At 39.3% G+C, this 19,089-nt stretch overlaps 1 protein-coding gene and 1 pseudogene across 10 annotated transcripts in view; one reads left to right on the forward strand and one right to left on the reverse strand.

Moving 5' to 3' along the window:
- Naalad2 (N-acetylated alpha-linked acidic dipeptidase 2) overlaps positions 1-12,020 on the reverse strand; it is a 73,568-nt gene extending 61,548 nt beyond the window's left edge. Inside the window, exons 1-8 of one of the 10 annotated variants that reach the window (XM_039080987.2) lie at positions 11,954-12,020; positions 11,171-11,218; positions 10,850-10,959; positions 8,913-9,033; positions 6,297-6,427; positions 5,543-5,654; positions 1,687-1,873; positions 89-190 (exon numbers count right to left, since the gene is read on the reverse strand). In XM_039080987.2, the coding sequence (XP_038936915.1) occupies positions 89-190; positions 1,687-1,873; positions 5,543-5,654; positions 6,297-6,427; positions 8,913-8,977 (597 nt within the window). In that variant the 5' untranslated portion in view covers positions 8,978-9,033; positions 10,850-10,959; positions 11,171-11,218; positions 11,954-12,020. Of the gene's footprint in view, positions 1-88; positions 191-1,686; positions 1,874-5,542; positions 5,655-6,296; positions 6,428-8,912; positions 9,034-10,457; positions 10,692-10,849; positions 11,142-11,170; positions 11,910-11,953 lie in introns of those variants that run through there. The other 9 variants (XM_039080986.2, XM_017595525.3, NM_001106802.1 and 6 more) reach the window with 9 other exon arrangements.
- Positions 11,158-18,061, forward strand: Ubtfl6-ps1 (UBTF like 6, pseudogene1; annotated as a pseudogene).
- Positions 18,062-19,089: the final 1,028 nt, after the last annotated feature.

Below are 19,089 nucleotides of genomic sequence, written 5' to 3' on the forward strand. Positions count from 1 at the left end.
TCTCCATGTGAAGTCTCCTTAGTCATATTTCTCTACACAAGCTTTCATATGCAAAGAAATTTGCATGTTTAAAAATATCCTTTTTTACCTCTGGCATCCCATGGGCTGAAAATGCATTATATGGTGGTACGATGTTTGTGACATTCTCATATCCATCTGGTGGTGGCTCAAGGTATGATGTTTTAAAAATCTAGCAAGAATTCAAACATGTCATGTTACATAGAATAATCCAAGATCACAGGTAAGGTACTGCCCATCTTGCCCCCTCAATTATTAAGATTGCATATTGTAAGACAAATCTTTGTAATTAAATAGATAAACCCTACTCACAACGATGAGTGTGTTTTACATCATCATGCATTTCCAGTGATTTCCTAGGACTAGAACTCTCTTACTTTACTTTCCATTTCATTAGGTTAAACTCTTATTCTCTTCTTTGGCTCATATATGAATTCCTCCAGGAAGACTTTTCATCTACTTTTTAGTCTAAAGGACTGATTACTGTATAGATCAGAAACCTTAGTTCTCTCTTCCCAACACTTACCCAACTGACTTTAAATGATGTGTCCCTTTGTCTGCCTCAGCTTACATAAAGAAAAGGGGATATAAGATGTTCATCCTGGCCTGAAGAACTTTACCATACTTAACACAAATAGACACGAAAGAGTTTGCAGGATAACAACTTTTCTGAATTAAATAATTGGTACTGCACTAATAACAAGTTTCTTTTTTTTCTCATCTTTATTAACTTGGGTATTTCTTATTTACATTTCGATTGTTATTCCCTTTCCTGGTTTCTGGGCCAACATTCCCCTAACCCTCCCCCCCTTCTCTATGTGTGTTCCCCTCCTCATCCTCCCCCCATTACCGTCCTCCCCCCAAAAATCTGGTTCACTGGGGGTTCAGCCTTGGCAGGACCAAGGACTTCCCCTTCCACTGGTGCTCTTACTAGGCTATTCATTGCTATCTATGCAGTTGGAGCCCAGGGTCAGTTCATGTATAGTCTTTGGGTAGTGACTTAGTCCCTGGAAGCTCTCTGGTTGGTTGGCATTGTTGTTCATATGGGGTCTCAAACCCCTTCAAGCTCTTTCAATCCTTTCTAAGATTCCTTCAACGGGGGTCCCGTTCTCAGTTCAGTGGTTTAATGATGGCATTCGCCTATGTATTTGCTGAATTCTGGCTGTGTCTCTCAGGAGAGATCTATATCCGGTTCCTGTCAGCCTGCACTTTTTTGCTTCATCCATCTTGTCTAATTGGGTGGCTGTATATGTATGGGCCACATGTGGGGCAGGCTCTGAATGGGTGTTCCTTCTGCCTCTGTTCTAAACTTTGCCTCCCTATTCCCTCCCAAGGGTATTCTTGTTCCCCTTTTAAAGAAGGAGTGAAGCATTCGCATTTTGGTCATCCTTCTTGATTTTCATTAATAACAAGTTTCTAATGTTACTTGGCTCTGCAGTCTAATCTATAAAGAAACAAGAAGCAAGCAATGAACTAGGTATGGCTGTGTATGCCTTTAATCCCAGAACCCAGGAAGCAGAGACAAGAGGATTGCCACGAATTTGGAACCAGTTTGGTTTGTGCAGCAGATTCCACCCCAGCAAGAGCTAAAATGTGAAATTCTGTCACAAAGGCAAAGTACAAGCCAGACATTACAACATACAAAAACTACCAATGATGCTACATCACCTCAGCTCCATGTTCATCCACAATGGATACATAGTTTGCATTTGTCTCATTTGGGTAAGACAAGAGAACATCATAATGAACCAGGTTGGCTGAATCTAATCCGAATTTCTTCCATTGTGTTTGGATTTTCTTGGCAAGTAGTAAATTTTGTTCCGTTCCTGCCAGATGGGGAAGTTTTGTAAAGGAACTGAAATGAGAGGAATAAAAGTAAGAGTTAAGAGAGCAGGCAGTCAAGCATCAATTATGCGCCAGACATAGAAAAACCTTACTTGGACATATTAATTTTTTAGACATGTCTATTTTTTAAAAAAGATATTAAATTCAGGTTTATGGGGCTGGTGAGATGGCTTAGCAGTTCAGAACACTGTCTGTTCTTTGAGACATCCTAAATTCAATTCCCAGCAATCACATGGTCCAGGCTCACAGCCATCTGTAATGGGATCTGATGCCTCCCTTCTGATGTGTCTGAAGATAGCGACACTGTACTCAGATATATAAAATAAATAAATCTCTTTAAAAAAAAGAGGCAGGCTTATTGGGAAGCTACTCTCTGGCAGGCAAGTTCTCTGGACCCAAGGACTGAAGCCAGGGAAATTCCCATGGGGAACAGTGGGGAAGGGAGAGAGAAACAGATAAAGTGTATACACACAGAGAGAGAACAAAAGAAGAGAGAACTAGACTATTTAAAGTAATTAAGTACAACTACAATTTCCATTTTATTTTCCCTCTAGAAAGAACATTGTTCACTTAAAAAAAAAAGTAGGACAGAACCAAATGTGAAAAGAGCCCTTTAAGAGTGTCACAGCTCTGTAGCAAGGATGCAACACTCTGGTGTTTATGGGTGACATTTGGGGGGGCCTTAATGTTTGCTCAGAACCAGCCAAGAGCTCTGCATTTGGCTGAGGTGTTTCATTGAAATTAAGGTCCATGGACTTTTGTATTCTCATGACATGAAAAGCACAAATCTGCTGATCTGCTTTGGAGGATATTTTTGTAGTTCTGGGTGTAAATCATCCATAGCATCTTAATGACTTGAGAAACAAGGTTATTGGTGAGATTTATTCTGCTTTAGATGAATAAGAGGTTTAAAGTCTCTTTTCTCTCCCACTTACATCAGTATGGAAAGAATGGACAATTTTGTAAATTAGTTTTAAAGATAACAAAGATAACCCCTTGCCAAGCAAACCAAACCACTCCAAAGACATGGACATGAAGATGAATTTTCACTGATAATCTAGTACACGCGCTTTCATAGTTCACCTCCGTCCTCACAACCCTTCCTTCTTTCCATTACTTTACAAATAAAGGAACTGGGAAAGTAATTCATATTTATATAGTTAATAAATACTTGGGCTAGAGCCTAAAATTATAACTCCCTGATTCATAGAAATAGTATTTCTCAATAGTCGATGTGACCTTGTTACACCATTGCTTATGATGTTTTGACAATCATGTGTGTTCTTAACTATAATGCTCAAGCCCCAAGATGTATCTGCTCCATCCCTCCACCTTTCATCAACATTCGCTGTGTCTGTGCTCAACAGCAGTGGCTATTCCCACTTCCTTCCCTTTCCAGCCTTTCTAGACTTTGCAAGAGGCCTTCCTGCAAGACATAATTATTTCCTTGTGTACTTGAATAATTACCTAGCCTATCTGCAAATTATCGTCGACCCACAAAACCTTAAAGTTCTAGAAACCTTTCTTTCTCCTCATTCCTAAGTGACAACTACAGGCTGCATGTGTTTAATGTATCAAATATTTCTTTTAAAAGGTAAAAATGAGTTAAGACAAGTTATCCTATAACTAGAGGGAAAAAAACATTGAGGTTAGGTTTATTTAATTTCTACTTTACATGATTATTGGAGTTTTATTGGTGTGAAGACACATCATGACCAGGGAAACTTTTATAAAGGACAATATTTAATTGGTGCTGGCTTACACTTTCAGAAGTTTAATCCATTATCATCATGGAGGGGAGCAAGGCAGAACCCAGGCAGAAATTATTGTGGAGAAGGAGCTAAGAGTTTATCCAAAGACTGCAGAAAGGGCCTGGATTTACACACTGGGCAGAGCTTGAGCACAGGGGACTTTAAAGCCCATCCTCATAGTGACATACATCCTCCAACAAGGCCATATCTCCTAATAGTTTCACTCCCCATAGGGCAAGCTTTCAAACACATGAGTGTATGGGGGCCAGACTTATTCAAACCACCTACTACGGGTAGGAGTTCTTGTTTTGTTTTGTTTTTGTTTTCAATTTGACAACCTGGAGTCTTCTGGATCAGGGACTCTCAACTGAGAAATTGCCTCCATTAGACTGGAGTTAGTTCTGTGGTGTATTTTCTTGACTAATGATTAACGCGGGAGAAGGACACCAGCCACTGTGGACAGGGCCATCCCTGGGTAGGTGGTCTTGGAATCAATAAGAAGCAAACTGAGCAATCTAGGGGGAGTACGCTGGCAAACCTCACTCATGGTTTAACAGAAACCTGGTTTCTGCTACCAGGTTCCGCCCTTGAGTGCCTGCCCTGACTTGCCTCAGTGATGGGTTATGTCCTGAGAGTTCTAAGGTGAAGAAAGTCCTTCTTCCCCAAGTGACTTTGCTAAAGGTGTTTATCACAGCAATAGAAATCTATCTACGATGACAGTTCATTGTTGTGTTACATTTTACAATGGACAAATACTATTTTTGCAATAAGAAAAATGTCAGTGTATTTGTTTAAATAGAGTTGGGGAGGGTTGGTCATGTGCTTCTCATCTTTTAGAGGGCTCAGTGAAATGAAACAAAGAAATGAAAATGAAAAAGAATAAAAGAAAAACAGAGTAACATAGTCATGGTCCAAATTGAATAGAATTTAGGTAATGTTCAAGTAAGAAACAAATGCACAGCATTCTCTCTTGCATTTCCTTCAACAGCTTCTCTCAGATTTCATGAAGCACGAGTGTATCTCATATCTCTTCTTAGACTAATGACCAGAGAGAAGAGAGATCCTAGTAGGACACATGGTTTATTTACTATACTACATCTGTAAAATCTCTGAAATTGTAGGATTTGAAGCTATACTTTGTTTAAATTATAATTCAATAAATCTGATTTTCTATTCTGAAGTAGCCTGAACACATTAACTTATTATAGTCACTGCCGTCAAAAAGAAGTTGAAGGGGCTGGAGCGATGGCTCAGTGGTTAAGAGCAATGATAGCTCTTTCAGAGGTTCTGAGTTCAATCTCAGCAACTACATAATGGCTCACAACCATCTATAATGAGATCTGATGTCCTCTTCTAGTGTATCTGAAGACAGCTACAGTGTACTTATATATAATAAATAAATCTTAAAAAAATAAGTTGAAAAGTTTATATTATTGTTGTGAATTAGTTCAAGTGCTTAAACAATAAATTGTATTTGCAAAATCTGGAAAAATGTAAGACAATCACACCCAGAAATACCTATTTTCTTTCTACTAAGTCATGAGTCTTCCAGTGTCCTAACTCTTCCCTACAGAAAGTGTTACAGGAAGGGGTTTGCAGGAGAATAAGATTTTTCTGATTAAGTCCAGAATGCTGATTAAATACATACACAAGGAACAAAACAATGCCACTCAGTTCTAGTTCAAGGTCACATGAAGGTGTAACGTCTGTAAATACATCAAGCAGATACTTTTCTGTAGTTAGAGAGAAGAAAAGGCTTCTCTACAGCATGCCATGATTTCATCTCCAGTGGTATAGAGGCATTTTAAAGATCAATGAAGTGATGAGCCATTTATACTTTACCATATAAATAAAGGCTGGCCAAATCTTAACACACTTGTTCATGCGATAAACACTATTTCTAAGATAAAAATACAAAAGAAACTTACCGAAGAAATGATCTAATATTTTCAGCTTTCATTTCAGACAAGAGTTTCTGTTGTATACTTTGATGATAAGCAGATGAAGTAGTTGTTTCTTTGAGAGGCTTAGTAAACCAACCTGGGGAGTGGAATTATAGTTACACACAAACAAAACGCAGGTTTACACACATAAAAGCACACAAACATGTGCAAACTGATTGCTTCTGACTATTAAAGGAGACACCAAATAAAGAAAAAGAACATAATGATACCTAACCAACAGATCGTTGTGAAGACTTGGGGGGAAACAACAACAACAACAACAACAACAACAACAACAAACTAATTGAAGAAAACTTTTAAAATCCCCATACACGATACAATAGGTTTACTCAAGAACTGTTCTTTCTCTTCTGCTATGAATACACGAAGCGAGGCATGTCCAGCTCTCCCTTAGAATATAGTTCATAAACAGCCCCTGACACAGAAGGAGCACTCCAAAAACAATCATGTAAAACAATGTTTACAATCCATAATTACTTGGAAATTAAGTCATTTTTTTTCCATTTCCATAGACAGTGACAGCCATAGTAATCTCATCAGACCACAGCAGTAGTCTACACTCATTACTTAATAAAGTTGAAATCTGACCAAAATGCATTGCATTCGCTCTCTACTTTGGCTGTATTCTTTTAGGAACTCCTTAGAACACATGCCAGCCCTCCACCCTGGTCTTCTCCTCCCTGTGATGAGGTCTCATTGCCCCTGCTTTCACACTTACCCACAGTAAAGCCCATGATGAAGGAGGCCAGCACCGCAGTAATGCACATTCCTAGGCCCCGGAGTTGCCTAGGTCTGGCCATGCCTTTTTGGGTCAGAGAGTGCCTCTGACTGCAACTGCAGGCCTGGGGTCTGCAGATGGATAGCTAAAATGAGTACAGGGATTTTGCAAAGATCCAGAGAGTATGGGAAACTCTAGAGAGTCAACTGGAAGCCCCAGGGGAACAGGCTGCTTCCGGTTCAGACTGCCCGCAGAGGAAGGCAGGGCAGCAGGCGGAGCTGCTACGAAGAGCTCTGATTATTTTCTGAAGACACCAATCACAGCGTTTTGTCAACAGCATCCCAAGAATGGAATTTTCTTTTCTTTCTTTCTTCCTCTCTTTCTTTCTTTCTTTCCTTCTTTCTTTTTTTTTAATTGGATATTTCCTTTATCTAAATTTCAAATATTATCACCATTACCGGTTTCCCTTGCGGAAACTCCCTGTCCCATCCCCCCACTTCCTCCCTCCATGAGGGTGGTCTCCGACCTGACCCATGCACCTACTACTCCCTCCTGCTTCCCTGCCCTGGCATTCTTCTAGACTGGGGGCATCCAGCCTTCTGCAAAGCTCACAAAGAGTTCCTTTACTCAGCTTCCAAATTCTCTGTCCCAATAGATACCTGCTCACATTAGGGGATAGTGTGTCCTGGACTACTTCAGTAACAACCTGGTGCTTCAACTCCATAGTAACACCAAATTCCAGAAATTGAGGCTTTATCTTACAGCTCATCGCACCCCCACCCCACCCCAATCTCACTCCCATCCCCACCCCCTCTCCCACTACATCTGAACAAAGCTCCACGTTTCTCTGCTTCTATAGCAGATTTTTGAACAAACCTCACTGGAATAGTGCAGCTGCTAACAAACGAAATTCATCATTGCACGGGCCTTGCACTATTCATTACTGGCAGAAAATTCAAAATATCGTCCCTGACCTTGTTCCTGTCCCTCTGTTAAACTTAAAAATGCATTTTCCTTTAAAGGGGTTTAAAACGTTCTCAAAATAGTGAGTCTTGCAAATAGAATTTCTGTATCTCTCTCACTCAAAGCAAACATTCTAACAAGTTATAATAGAGTTTTCAGCCCAGGCCAGAAATGTTTTTACAGCCAAATCAAAATTCCTGAGTGGACATTGAAAGCATGTCCTGTCTTTTTCTATATACTGAGCTGACCCTCATGACCTTGGAAAAGGCACCTTTTGTCCTGCAAGTTCTCGAAGCCTCTAATTTGTTTCTATTGGGTGTCATTGTTGACAGTTATACCAAACAGCACTTCTTTTGTAACTTTGGCAAGAGCCCTGAGAGCTATCTTTTTAAAATGCTTTGGAGAAAGTAAATTCTTTTCTAGAACTCTCACAGCCTGGTCTTGAGTGTGCTATACCAGCAATCAGAACCTAGAACTCCTGAGGAATGAGACACTGCACACAGTTTATATGGTTGTGAGAATTTAACCCAAGTCTTTTTCCATGTTAGATTTCTCCTGTACCAATTACACCACACCCCCAGGCCTGACAACTTATGTTAAATGTTTATAAACTTTTAAAGCCCCTGATAACATCAGCTTGGTTAATCCTGGCTGTTTGAACAGTTCTAAACCGATGATATTCCTATTTAGAAATTAACACTTTTAAAAATATATCATTATATCAAATTTAACCCATCTACAGGTAAGTGAATACATAAGGAATTAAAATAAAATTATTTCAAAGGTGCAACAGATTGCCATGTAGATATACTCCTCAAATATAGCTTAAGAGCAGAGCCACAGAGCAGACAAAATATTTTTTCAACATATGAACTTTTTATGATTTGTTAAACCTGAAGAAGAAATAATTTTTTTCATATTGGAATTGGCGAATTTATCTGTTACATAACTAAAAAAATACAAAGTTTTGGGAGAAGGATCATTGTTTGTTTTGCTTGTTTTTGGTTTTCTTTTTTGGAGATGAGGTTTCTCTTTCCTAGAACCTGCTCTATAGAACAGGTAGTTCTTGAATTCAAGGATCTGACTGCTTTTGCCTCTTGAATGCTGGGATCAAAGGCACACACTACCATGCCCCGATTAATATGTAGTTTTAAAAAGCCTCTGTAACATACAGTTGTGACAGGAATTACACCCATTCACAAATAGTATCAAATGTTTTTTGTATCCCACATAAACATTTTGAAAATTGATTAAATAATTTGTTACTTTCCAAGCTGTTGGCTTTAGCTAAAATTACACAAAAATACTGTAAGGTTTGTGAGAGGAACGGTAGAAACTAATGATTAAAGTAATTAAATTACTTTCAAATGTTAATGTTTCCCATTCTGTATCAATTTTGACAGCAAGTTGAAGTTTGACAGATAGGAGAAATTAATACATCATTTATCAGTCAATTTGATTAATCTTCCAAAATTAAAATTGAAATGTTTTAGAATAATTTAGCCAGCAATTATTAAAGAGTTATAGCATGACACACATAGTACAAATTTCTAAGGATAGGATACCTACCATTACAAGACCGATGTTGGACTGATAAGGTAGGCATTGAAGAAATGATTTCATGTAACAAGTTCTAAGGAAAAGCAGTATTACCTGCAATATGAACATCGCTGAAGCCCTATCTTACGGCATCTACAGCCTGAGTCCTGAAAATCCATTGTAAAAAGTGTGATTCGCTGGTTCCAGAGTCTTGGGCCTTTTATTGGTAGTGAATCTGTAAGCATTCAGAATTTCGGCTCCGTTAAGTGTACCACAGAAGGCTGCTGTCAAGTAACTCATGCTAATTATTGGCATCATCGCAGATATTATCGCTCTTTTCTAACCTTTAATAAAAATTTTCCTTCAAATATCTCAATCCCACTTGGGAGGGAGAAGAAAGCAATCATGGAAAAGTGGGGAGGAGTTTTAGAGGGGCGGATAGGAACCTGGGTGGGAGAGGGGACAGGGCAGGAAAGAGGGAACAAGATCAGGAGTTGTGGCGCGGGGATGGGGACAGGACTGAAGCCCTGAGGGGCAGCAGAAAGAATGGAAACAGGCAACCTCAGGAGATGGGAGGTAGGGGAACCCTCTACTATGTACCTGAGACCTGGGAGGTGAGAGACTCTTAGAACTCCTAGGGAGGGACCTTGGATGAAGTAGGGAGAGGGAACTTGTAGAGTCCCCCTCTAGTGGAGAGACAAGATATCAAGTTGCCATCCTACAGTCAAAATCTCTGACCCAGAATTGTTTGTGTCTAAAGGAACTGCAGGGAAAAAATGGAGAAAATCCTGAAAGAAAGGAGGTCCAGTGACAGGACCAAATTAGGATCGAGCTCACGGGGAGGCCCCGGGGCTTGACACTGTTAACTGATGCTTCGATGTACACGCAGACAGGAGCCTAGCATTGCTGCCCTCAGAGGCCCAACCAGCAACTGAAAGAATCAGATGCAGATACTCGCATTCAACCAATGGACAGAAGCCCGGACACCTGTGGTTGAGTTGGGGCTAAGCTGGAGGAAGCTGAGGAGGAGTGCAACCCATGCAAAGACCAGCAGTCTCAACTGAACTGGGCCAGCAAAATCTCTCACTGAGCCACCAAGCAGGCAGCATACAGCTGATGAGGCCCCCAACATCTATACAGCAGAGGACTGCCTCAGTGAGAGAAGATGCACCTAACCCTGGAGAGATTCAAGGCCCCAGGGAATGGGGAAGTCTGGAGGTTTGAGGGTGGGGACATCCTCTAGGAGAGAGTTGGGGATGGGTATAGGATGAGGACCAATGGAAGGGTGGACCAGGAGGGTAAGGAAGACTGAACTGTGAAAAGGGACTAAAGGATAATAATAAAATATTTCTTTAAAGTCGTGTGTAAAAGAAAATATTTTCTACTGGAAAAGAATCTCTCAGTATAACTATTTGAGCTACTTATTATTACTGAATAAAAGTGAGCCTCTAAAATAAACTTTTTTCATACAGTTAGTTGAATGCTCTTATGTGAATATTTTTCTTCCTATTCTCACATGTTAGAATCATCCTTATAACTCCAGAATCAAGTCATTTCAACTGGTTTATAGCTAATTTTTTGGAAAGTGGTGAGACGGACCCAGGGGTCTTGGAATGCATTTTTAATATGAAAACTCAACAGGATGAAGAGGACATTTACCTCAAAAAGTTTGAAGATATCTTCGGCTAGGTAATGAATTGCAAGCTAGTCTGAAACACATAGACCCTATTTTTAAGCCCAAAACAAAACCAATGTGAAATGTGTGAGAATAAAGCAGCATGTGTGTGTGTGTGTGTGTGTGTGTGTGTGTGTGTGTGTGTGTGTGTGTGTAATAAAGTTTTAAAAGTGTTGAGTGACTGGATATTTGTCATATCCACATTCTCAACAGTGGCTGTGACAAAAAATTATATCCTTTATTTGAAGATTTAGTTTTATTATAGATGTCCTCTTTATAATTACAAGCATCAAGCCATTAATGACGCCATAAGTTAACACTACTACAGAAATGGTCATAGGCCACATGATATGGTCATTGAGACAGCAATGCTTACTTTCCAAAAAGCAAATGTTTAGTATCTTGAGTTCTGCAGTTCATGAGAAGAGATGTATTCCAGCTGAGCACTTCTAAGATTCTGGGTCCAATTTTCACTACAAATATAAACTGAAGTGTTATAGTGTTAGCATACTAAATAATGTACAGAGACCTACTGGACAGACGAGAGATGAAACTGTGGTAGTGAGAAAAGACTAGCAAAAGGGAGAAGAAATTTAGAGAAAAAAGCAGCAACTATGATTGGATGGTTTTCTTCTGATGTCACAATTACTTTACTTAACAATAAATGTACAAATTACGGAACATCCCCCTAGCTCACGTGGAGATGGGGGTCCCCTGCCTCATGGTTCCTGTCAAGCAGACATTCCTGTTGGAAATGGAATATTGGTAAGTTACATAAATCAAGCTTTAACCCAGGTCTTCCAATTTAGCACCCATCTTCTCCCACCATTAACACATACATTCAGCCTGTTACCCATGACACTTTTCCAGGGATAACTAACTGTTCTGGTGCCTTTTCTTTCTATGTTCTCAACATTCCGTCAGTGACTCTTGTGATCCACTGCCTCTACATCCCCTCTAAAACTCTCTTCTTCTCATGTCTGTTCTCATTTGATGATACTATTTCCTGAAAGCTAGCTAACCAGCCATTTTCTCTTCCTGCCCATTCCTAATCAGAAGTCAGAAGTGACTCAGACTTTTGGTCTGCCTCATTTTTCTGATCTTCAGTCTCTTTTGAAGTCACTTTTGTATATTTCCTTTCTGTCTGTACCCTTCCTGCAAGCTGAACAGCAAGATCCTGATACCTTTACTGCCTGTGATAAAGGTTGTGGATTAAGTTTAATGTTCACCTCATCTTTGACACCAGTTCCTCATATTACTCCTCAGTTTCCTTCACATCCCATATCTAAACCTTCAAAAAACTGCAATAATTCTTCAATCTAAAACCAGCTGTTTGCATCCTTTTCCTGAAATTTTTCTAGCTATTGTGTTTGCACTCATATTTGACTAAAGAAAACATTCTTTCTAAAGCAACAGTCAGATCACTCCAAAGCCCCCCTTTAAACTTAAAATCAAAATTCAGACTTGTAACAATGACTACCAAAGTCCACAAGATCTACTTTTAAGCTTCACCTCCCTTCACGAAGAAGCTTCCTTAAGGAGATAAATGTTAAACCAGCACAGGTAGACTAGGCAACCCCATGTCCACAGATCACTAGCATCACAAAGAAGCAGACAAACCCAGTGAAGGCACTGTGGGGCCATGCTTTCCTGGGGATCATACCAGTGTGCAAGTCTTCAGGTGAAGGGACAGTGTGATATGGTAAATAGTCAAGAAAGTCACTGGCTTAGTTTTGAAGCATTTTCCAGGAATTTCTTCAACAAAAGTCAAGATACAAAGAGAGAATAGCTAATAATTTTACATTGGAGATGCTTTTTGGAAAAGTTAAGTAATTTTGTCCTTTTATTCCATTGAGCTAAAAATGTTTTCATTAAAGAGTTACTCTTCGTGGTCAACTCGATTGACTGAGAACAGCCTACTTTATTTAATTGGAGTACAATGATTGTTCTCCCAGACACTACAATCATCCCCCTATTTTTGAAAGTGGCACTGTCAATAATTAGGATTCAGTGTTAATTTTGTACCAAAATCATAAAGGACCTGAGAAATGGCTTCCAGAGACTTGCTAGTCCTTTCCAGTACATTCTATCCATCATGAAGAATTATTTTTCTCAGAATTAAACAGGTTTATCTAGCAGCAAATAATTAAAGAAACTTTTCTGATGATTCAATGATAGAATTATAACAGACTCTGGTTATGACCTTGAAAAAGAGATAAAAGATCAAGAAGGGAAGGAGAGAAAAGGAGTAAGGGGATCATAATAGAGTCCAACAAATTGGGATATAACTGATTCAATCAAGGAATGCTTTCTGAACTGTACAAAGATCAACTCTGTTCAATGCTAGCTATCCTTCCAAAATATATAATCTACCCTCAAAGAAACATAGCTATCAAATTAGTATTTATTAATTACAGAAGAGTGGTTTTCAGTGTGACATTTGAAATCATAATTTCTCTGAAATTTTTGGGTTCTCTAAAGGAACAGAGCAGGTAAGATGACTGTAAAATTAACAGGGGATGTATTAGGTTGGATTACAGGATGTGGTCAGAGTAGCCTAACAATGACTATCCCACAACCAGAAAGCTGAAAATCTAGGAATTGTTCAACCCAGGAGGCTGGACATCTCTCTATTACAAATATGCCCTGGGGTCTTGAGGGACTTCTAAAAATCTAGTTGTTCTCAGTCTATGTGGGGATCCTGATGAAGCTGAATCTAATAATGACCACAGGGGTAAGACAGACAAAACTTCCAGGTGTGGGGGTAAGGAAGCAAAACCCAAAAGCTTCTTCCATGTCCTTTGCCTGCCACCAGAAGGTGTGGTCCAGATTTAGACTGAGTATGCCTACTTCAAATTAGCTGATTAAAAAATTTGTTACTCAGCTAAGTGTGCTGACACATGCCTTTGCTCTTAGCACATGGGAAACAGAGGCAGATACATCTGTGTGAATTGAAGGCCAGCTTGGTTTGCATAGTGAGTCCTAAAACAGTCAGAGTTAAGTCATATAAAGACCCTATTTGAGAGAGGACAGCAAGGGAGAGAACTCCTTACTGGAGTGCCCAAAAGCTTAGATTTAAGTGAACCAAGAGTCCCCATCACAGTTTCTCTGAATTTATTAACGCCTCATCGATGAGAGGATCTATGACAGACTCTACATCATTCATAGCACAAGAGCAAAATACCCATGAGACTAAAACAATAATGAGTTACTTCTGGTGGACTCAGCGTATTAATATGCTACCTGGAACACATTGTGCTCTGTCACTGGCTAAGAATAGGAATCAAAAAATAATTGAAACCACTCAGTCTTGCTGAGTGCTACTTGTATGGTTCAGGCAGGAAGATCCTGAGTCTGAAGCAACCTTGTTGATAATGTTGATTTTGATTCAATTTTAAAAATTAAAGCTAGGTTTTCTATTTCCTTCCAGCTGATGTTAAAAATCAATTCTCCTTGTAAGGAGTTTTTTAAATAATGAATATATGTTTTATATTGTTTTACTTAAAAATAATTCGCATTGTTCTTCTCAAGTATTCAGAAGTTTACTATTAAGATTTCTCCCTTAAGAGAATTAGTCTCTTCTAAAGATGAGACCTCTTATTGGTTATCCAATACAGAGCATTTATCCCTGAAACTATATACACACAAACAACAACAGACTCAGCAAATTGCTTATAATTTGGATTGGCTAAATTGCAGACCTCATTTTTTTTAAAAAAATATGAGAATATTCAGAGTGTTCTGTTGAACTACATTCCAGAGAAATTACACTAGAGAGAATAATATTGGCAATAGAATAGCAACCCTCAGAGCTCTTGATATGTGTTCAAGTTCTAGGTTCTAGCTATTTTACAGAATTTTTATAAAACATGATTGCTTTTACTGAGGCGCATATCTGTAGAATGAGTAGCCAAATAAAATTGCAAATGCATGTTTGAAACCTATGCAAGATGATTCTGGAGGAAGATCTGATATATGTGCGAAGTTCTGAAGACTGTACAAATCCATCCTTCAGTACAGATTTCACATTCAAACCATGGAAAGAGCACAGGTGGGTGTCTAGGTAGTTCAGGGTCTTGCCTCCTGCTTTCAGCTCCTTTGAGTGTAAATGATGAACCTCCTGGTTCTATTCTTTTCCTTTTATTCATATTCTTTTTATTCTGTCCTTTTATTTCATTGCCAACGCTGCTTTTCTTCCTTCCTTCCTTCCTTTCATTTTTTTTGGGGGGGCGGCAAAGCTTCTATAGCCTGTTCCTTTCATTTTTCTTCATCTTCTTAGTGTCACTGTATCGTCCTGACTGTCCTAGAATTTGAGATATACACTGGCCTTGCCCTGTATACAGAGATCTGCCTTTCTAGTGTTGGGATTAAAGGTGTGCACCACCTCATCCAACTTCATTATCTTACTTTTTAAGCAAGTTCTATTAGGATTTCAAAAGGAAGCAAAAATGTTATAACTGTATCACATATACACACATAGCTTTTATTTCCAAAAAATAAATTATCCATTTACTTTGTTAATAGTAAATTAATTGTATAAGCAACACACTGTAAAGTGATATATAATTTTTTCATAAATTCCAATAATGAAGTCTAACATTCTGTTTGTTTCACCTCAGAAACACAGACTCACAGAGACTGTGGAATGTCTACTAAGTTCTCTCTTCGTTCTGTGTCTAAGCAGTTCAAGCTGCTGTTGAGTTTGCACAACTGAGATATTAGTGTGAACAGATAGCAATGGCATCATTTGATAACCAATCCCTATGGTCTGAAATTGACATTCTGAAGTTCCCGGAATGCAGGAAGAAGAATATCCCATTAGATGACTTCAGTGAATTAAAAAACAGCCAAGCAGACCTAAATTGGAACAATGTAGGTTTTGGACGGTTTTCAGGAGAAATGTGCAAACAGAAATGGATGGAGATTTCTTGTAATTTAAGGACGTTTGGCACACTGAGAGAATTGCTGAAAGCCAAGGTGCTTATGGAAAAAAACTTGCAAAAATGATATAGTCAAGCACCATCCTGACAGACTCAGAAAACCCTGGACTGCTTAGTTGTTTTATTTTACAAGGAACAGAGAGCCAATACTGCTAGATGTACCCTAGGTACAGTTAACCAAAGTCCTGGCTGAGAAATACCATCAGCTGCCAGCGGAGATAAAGCAGAGATATGTCCAGGATTCAAGAAGGAGAAGCGAGCCTTTTAGGAAAAGATGACTCAATTTAAGGAAAATCATCTTGTTTCAGGGCATCCTAAGAAATCTGTGGTGCCCCGCAGTCACCAAACCAAAGTCTCTAAGAAGTCACAAGGAGATATGAAAAACAAAGTCTCTTCTAAACATGGCATTTCCCAAACATTTTCTTCAGACATGAAATTTCAGGGAGAACCCAGGAATTTCATCAAGATTCATGGTCAAGTTTGGAGTTGAGGCATCTGTCCTTTGGGGTGTGCTCGATTGAGAAGGCATTGGCATCCAGTCCCAGAGTACCTGAAAGAGCATTATAGCAGACAGGCTGAGGAGCTACAGAAACAATACTGGATGGGGCTGGACCTCTGGCTCAAGGAACTGTCACCAGAGGGATGTGCTGCATACAAAGAGGCAAGGGTCACCTGTGGTAAGCAAAAAATCATGAGCATGTTTCGAGGCAGAAGCTACAAGTTTGGACGAACAGATGATCTGCAGTTCACCTCTGAAAAGGGGCTTGTAGTAAAGCTTGGAAAGGTAGAGGAGCTGCTGGATCCCAGGGCAGATTCTTCAGTGAATAATCAGGGCCATCATGATGGCTCCCAGGTATCCATGCAAGGTATGATAGATGATATTGACGAGGAAGACTCTAGCAACGCCTCAGATTCTAGCAGTACAGATGATGATGATGAAAATCTTTTGCATGGGAACATCACGATTAAATTGCATTTTAGTCACTTTCATGTTCTCAATCATTGTTTAAAACCATCCAAGCAAAACCCAAGACATTTCCTACAGATAAGGAATTGTCCTCTCTGTGTTTTTGTACTTCCTTGCTTTTCTCTCCTATAGCCTTTGCTTACTAAACACAAAGGAGTGTAGTTTGGGGAGAAGGAAGTTTGCCAAAGTACTGCCTACATCAGATTCTTAGGCTTAGAAAGAGACCTGACTGAACAACACATAAAATCTACTTACATTTTATTTGAACAAACTATAGAACCAGTCTTACAAAGTTAAGCACTGCATATGCAACTGGTGCCAGTTAATTTTAGGAAGGTCTCTTAGACTTGGCTGTGTGAAACAGTAAATCTCACCTATGATATTCAGAATAAGCAGACACAAACATATAGATATAAATACTGTTTTATGACCTTATTTGACTTTTCTTTAATACACACTTCAATACCAGTATATTTATTAATTTTGTCCTATATTTAATCATATAATGATGGAATTTCTCTATATTGCACTCTAGAGATACACAGAGAATAAGAAGGTCAATGGGTACATGTTGAGAACTGTAATTATGGAGGTTGAGAAACCTCAGTGTCTACTTACTAGTGAGAGCCAGTAGGAATGAGACTGTGGTATAAATCCCAGCCTAAGGTCAAATAAAACAAAACGACCATGTTGAATTCTCGGTGTCTAGCAGCTGCCAGCCTCAGATGGACCCTGCTGTCCCTGAATCAAAATTAACAATAGGTGTTGTATCCAGTGCTTAATAGGAGCAGAGGATTTTTTAGATCCTTTTAAGACTTTGGAAGCTTAGCTAGGTGAGATCTTGCCTTGAGTAATTCCTTCCCTTTACTCCAGTGCAAAAACAAGCTATTTTTTTTATTTAGAATAAATTCTTCCCCTCACATACTCTATTCTTAATATAGTTTCCCCTCTATCCACTCCTTCCACTTGCTAAACAGATCCACCCCCATCCAGATCTACTTCCTCTCTGTTTCTCGTTAGAAAACAGGCTTCTAAGGGACAATAATAAAATACAATAAGATAAAACAAAACATATCTCACTGGAGTTGGACAAGACAAACAGAAAAGAGTGCAAGAGAAGGCACAGGAATTAGAGACTGACCTGTGACCATATTCAAAATTCTCATAAAAGCACTAAAGTGTAAGTCACTACATGCCTGCAGATTACCTGTGCACACCCACATAGGTTCTTTGCATGCTGCCTCAGTCTCTGAGTTCAGATGAACTTCGATCATGTTGATTTAGAGGGATTTGTTTTCTTGGTGTCCTCCACCCACCCACTCTGGTTTCTATATTCCTTCTGCCTCCTCTTCTGCACTGTTCCCTAAGCTCTAAGGGGAGGTATTTGAGAGAGACATCCCATTTAGGGCTGAGTGTTCCAAGAAGACAACCTTTTCTTAATGATGATAATCTTCTTAACAATCAGAGCCTATCTTCTAACACATGCCTTAGCCGTGGCATTATATTTCTTGGTGCTCCCAACCAAAGAATACACATGGAGGGACCCATGGCTCCAGCTGCATATATAACAGAGGATGGCCTTATCTGGCATCAATGGGAGAGGAGGAGAGCATTCCTATGACTGCTTGGTGCCCCAGAGTAGAGGAATGCCAGGGCAGCAAGGCAGGAGTGGCTGGGTGGGTAGGAGTGGACCCTCATAGAAGCAGGGGGAAGGAGGGATGGGATGGGGGCTTGTGGAGGGGAAACTAGGATGGAGATAAAATTTGAAATGGAAATAAATAAAATAACCAAATAAAATTTTTTAAAAAATTCCTAGTGTTCTTATTTCTTCTAGTACATGATTTCTTTGTGTATTGCCATACTTTCTCCTTTTTACTGTAGACCAGTATAAGTATTATCATTAACAATCATACCTCAGACTCAACATTCTAGAGTCTTTTTGTTTGATTTTGAGACAAGTTTTCTATATTTCATAGCTCTGACTATCTTCAAACTATCTTGCTATGTAGATCTGTCTTGCCTTGAGCATACAGAGATTCTCATGCTTTTGCCTCCTAAGTGATAAGATTAACACAATGTGTATACATGTGTATACATGACATCGGTATGCTTTCTTGACATTTTGTGTACCTGAAGATATTTGTCCATTACTTTTCTATTTCATACCAGGAGAATTGTTAGACCAAAAGCAGAAGGCAGCTAGATTCTTTTCCAAAACATGAGAACTCTCCCCAGTTCAGTTATGAACATTGTTTACTATTGAAACCTACCTCTGGAAGTACAAACCCAAAATTCCCATTGTGCTTAGAACTACAGTCTTCCAAGCTCTACTAGAACAGCTTGCTAGACTCTGCTGACAGTGTCCCACCAATTTTCTCGTCCAAAATTCCCAAGACTTGCACAATCCTTGGGGGCGGGGAGGAGAGAGCAACAGCAACAACAACAACAACACTGCTAACGTCAACAAAAACAACATGGTTTCTGGTACCAACTTCTGCATTAGCTACTTTTCTGTTTCTATGATAAAATACCATGACACAGGAAAGGTATAGATGGGCAGAGTTGGGGTTTGAATGAGACAAAGACAGAACCAGAGTCAGCCAAGGTCAAGAAAGTGCAGTGGCTCCTCCTCTTGTTGCTCCAGCTTTGAGTAAAGCAAAGAAACATCTGGTCTCCGGTAGTGCAGCCCCACAGAGACCCCTTGCCTCA

The sequence above is a fragment of the Rattus norvegicus genome, chromosome 8 (genome assembly GCF_036323735.1).
Source record: "Rattus norvegicus strain BN/NHsdMcwi chromosome 8, GRCr8, whole genome shotgun sequence".
Taxonomy (NCBI): domain Eukaryota; kingdom Metazoa; phylum Chordata; class Mammalia; order Rodentia; family Muridae; genus Rattus; species Rattus norvegicus.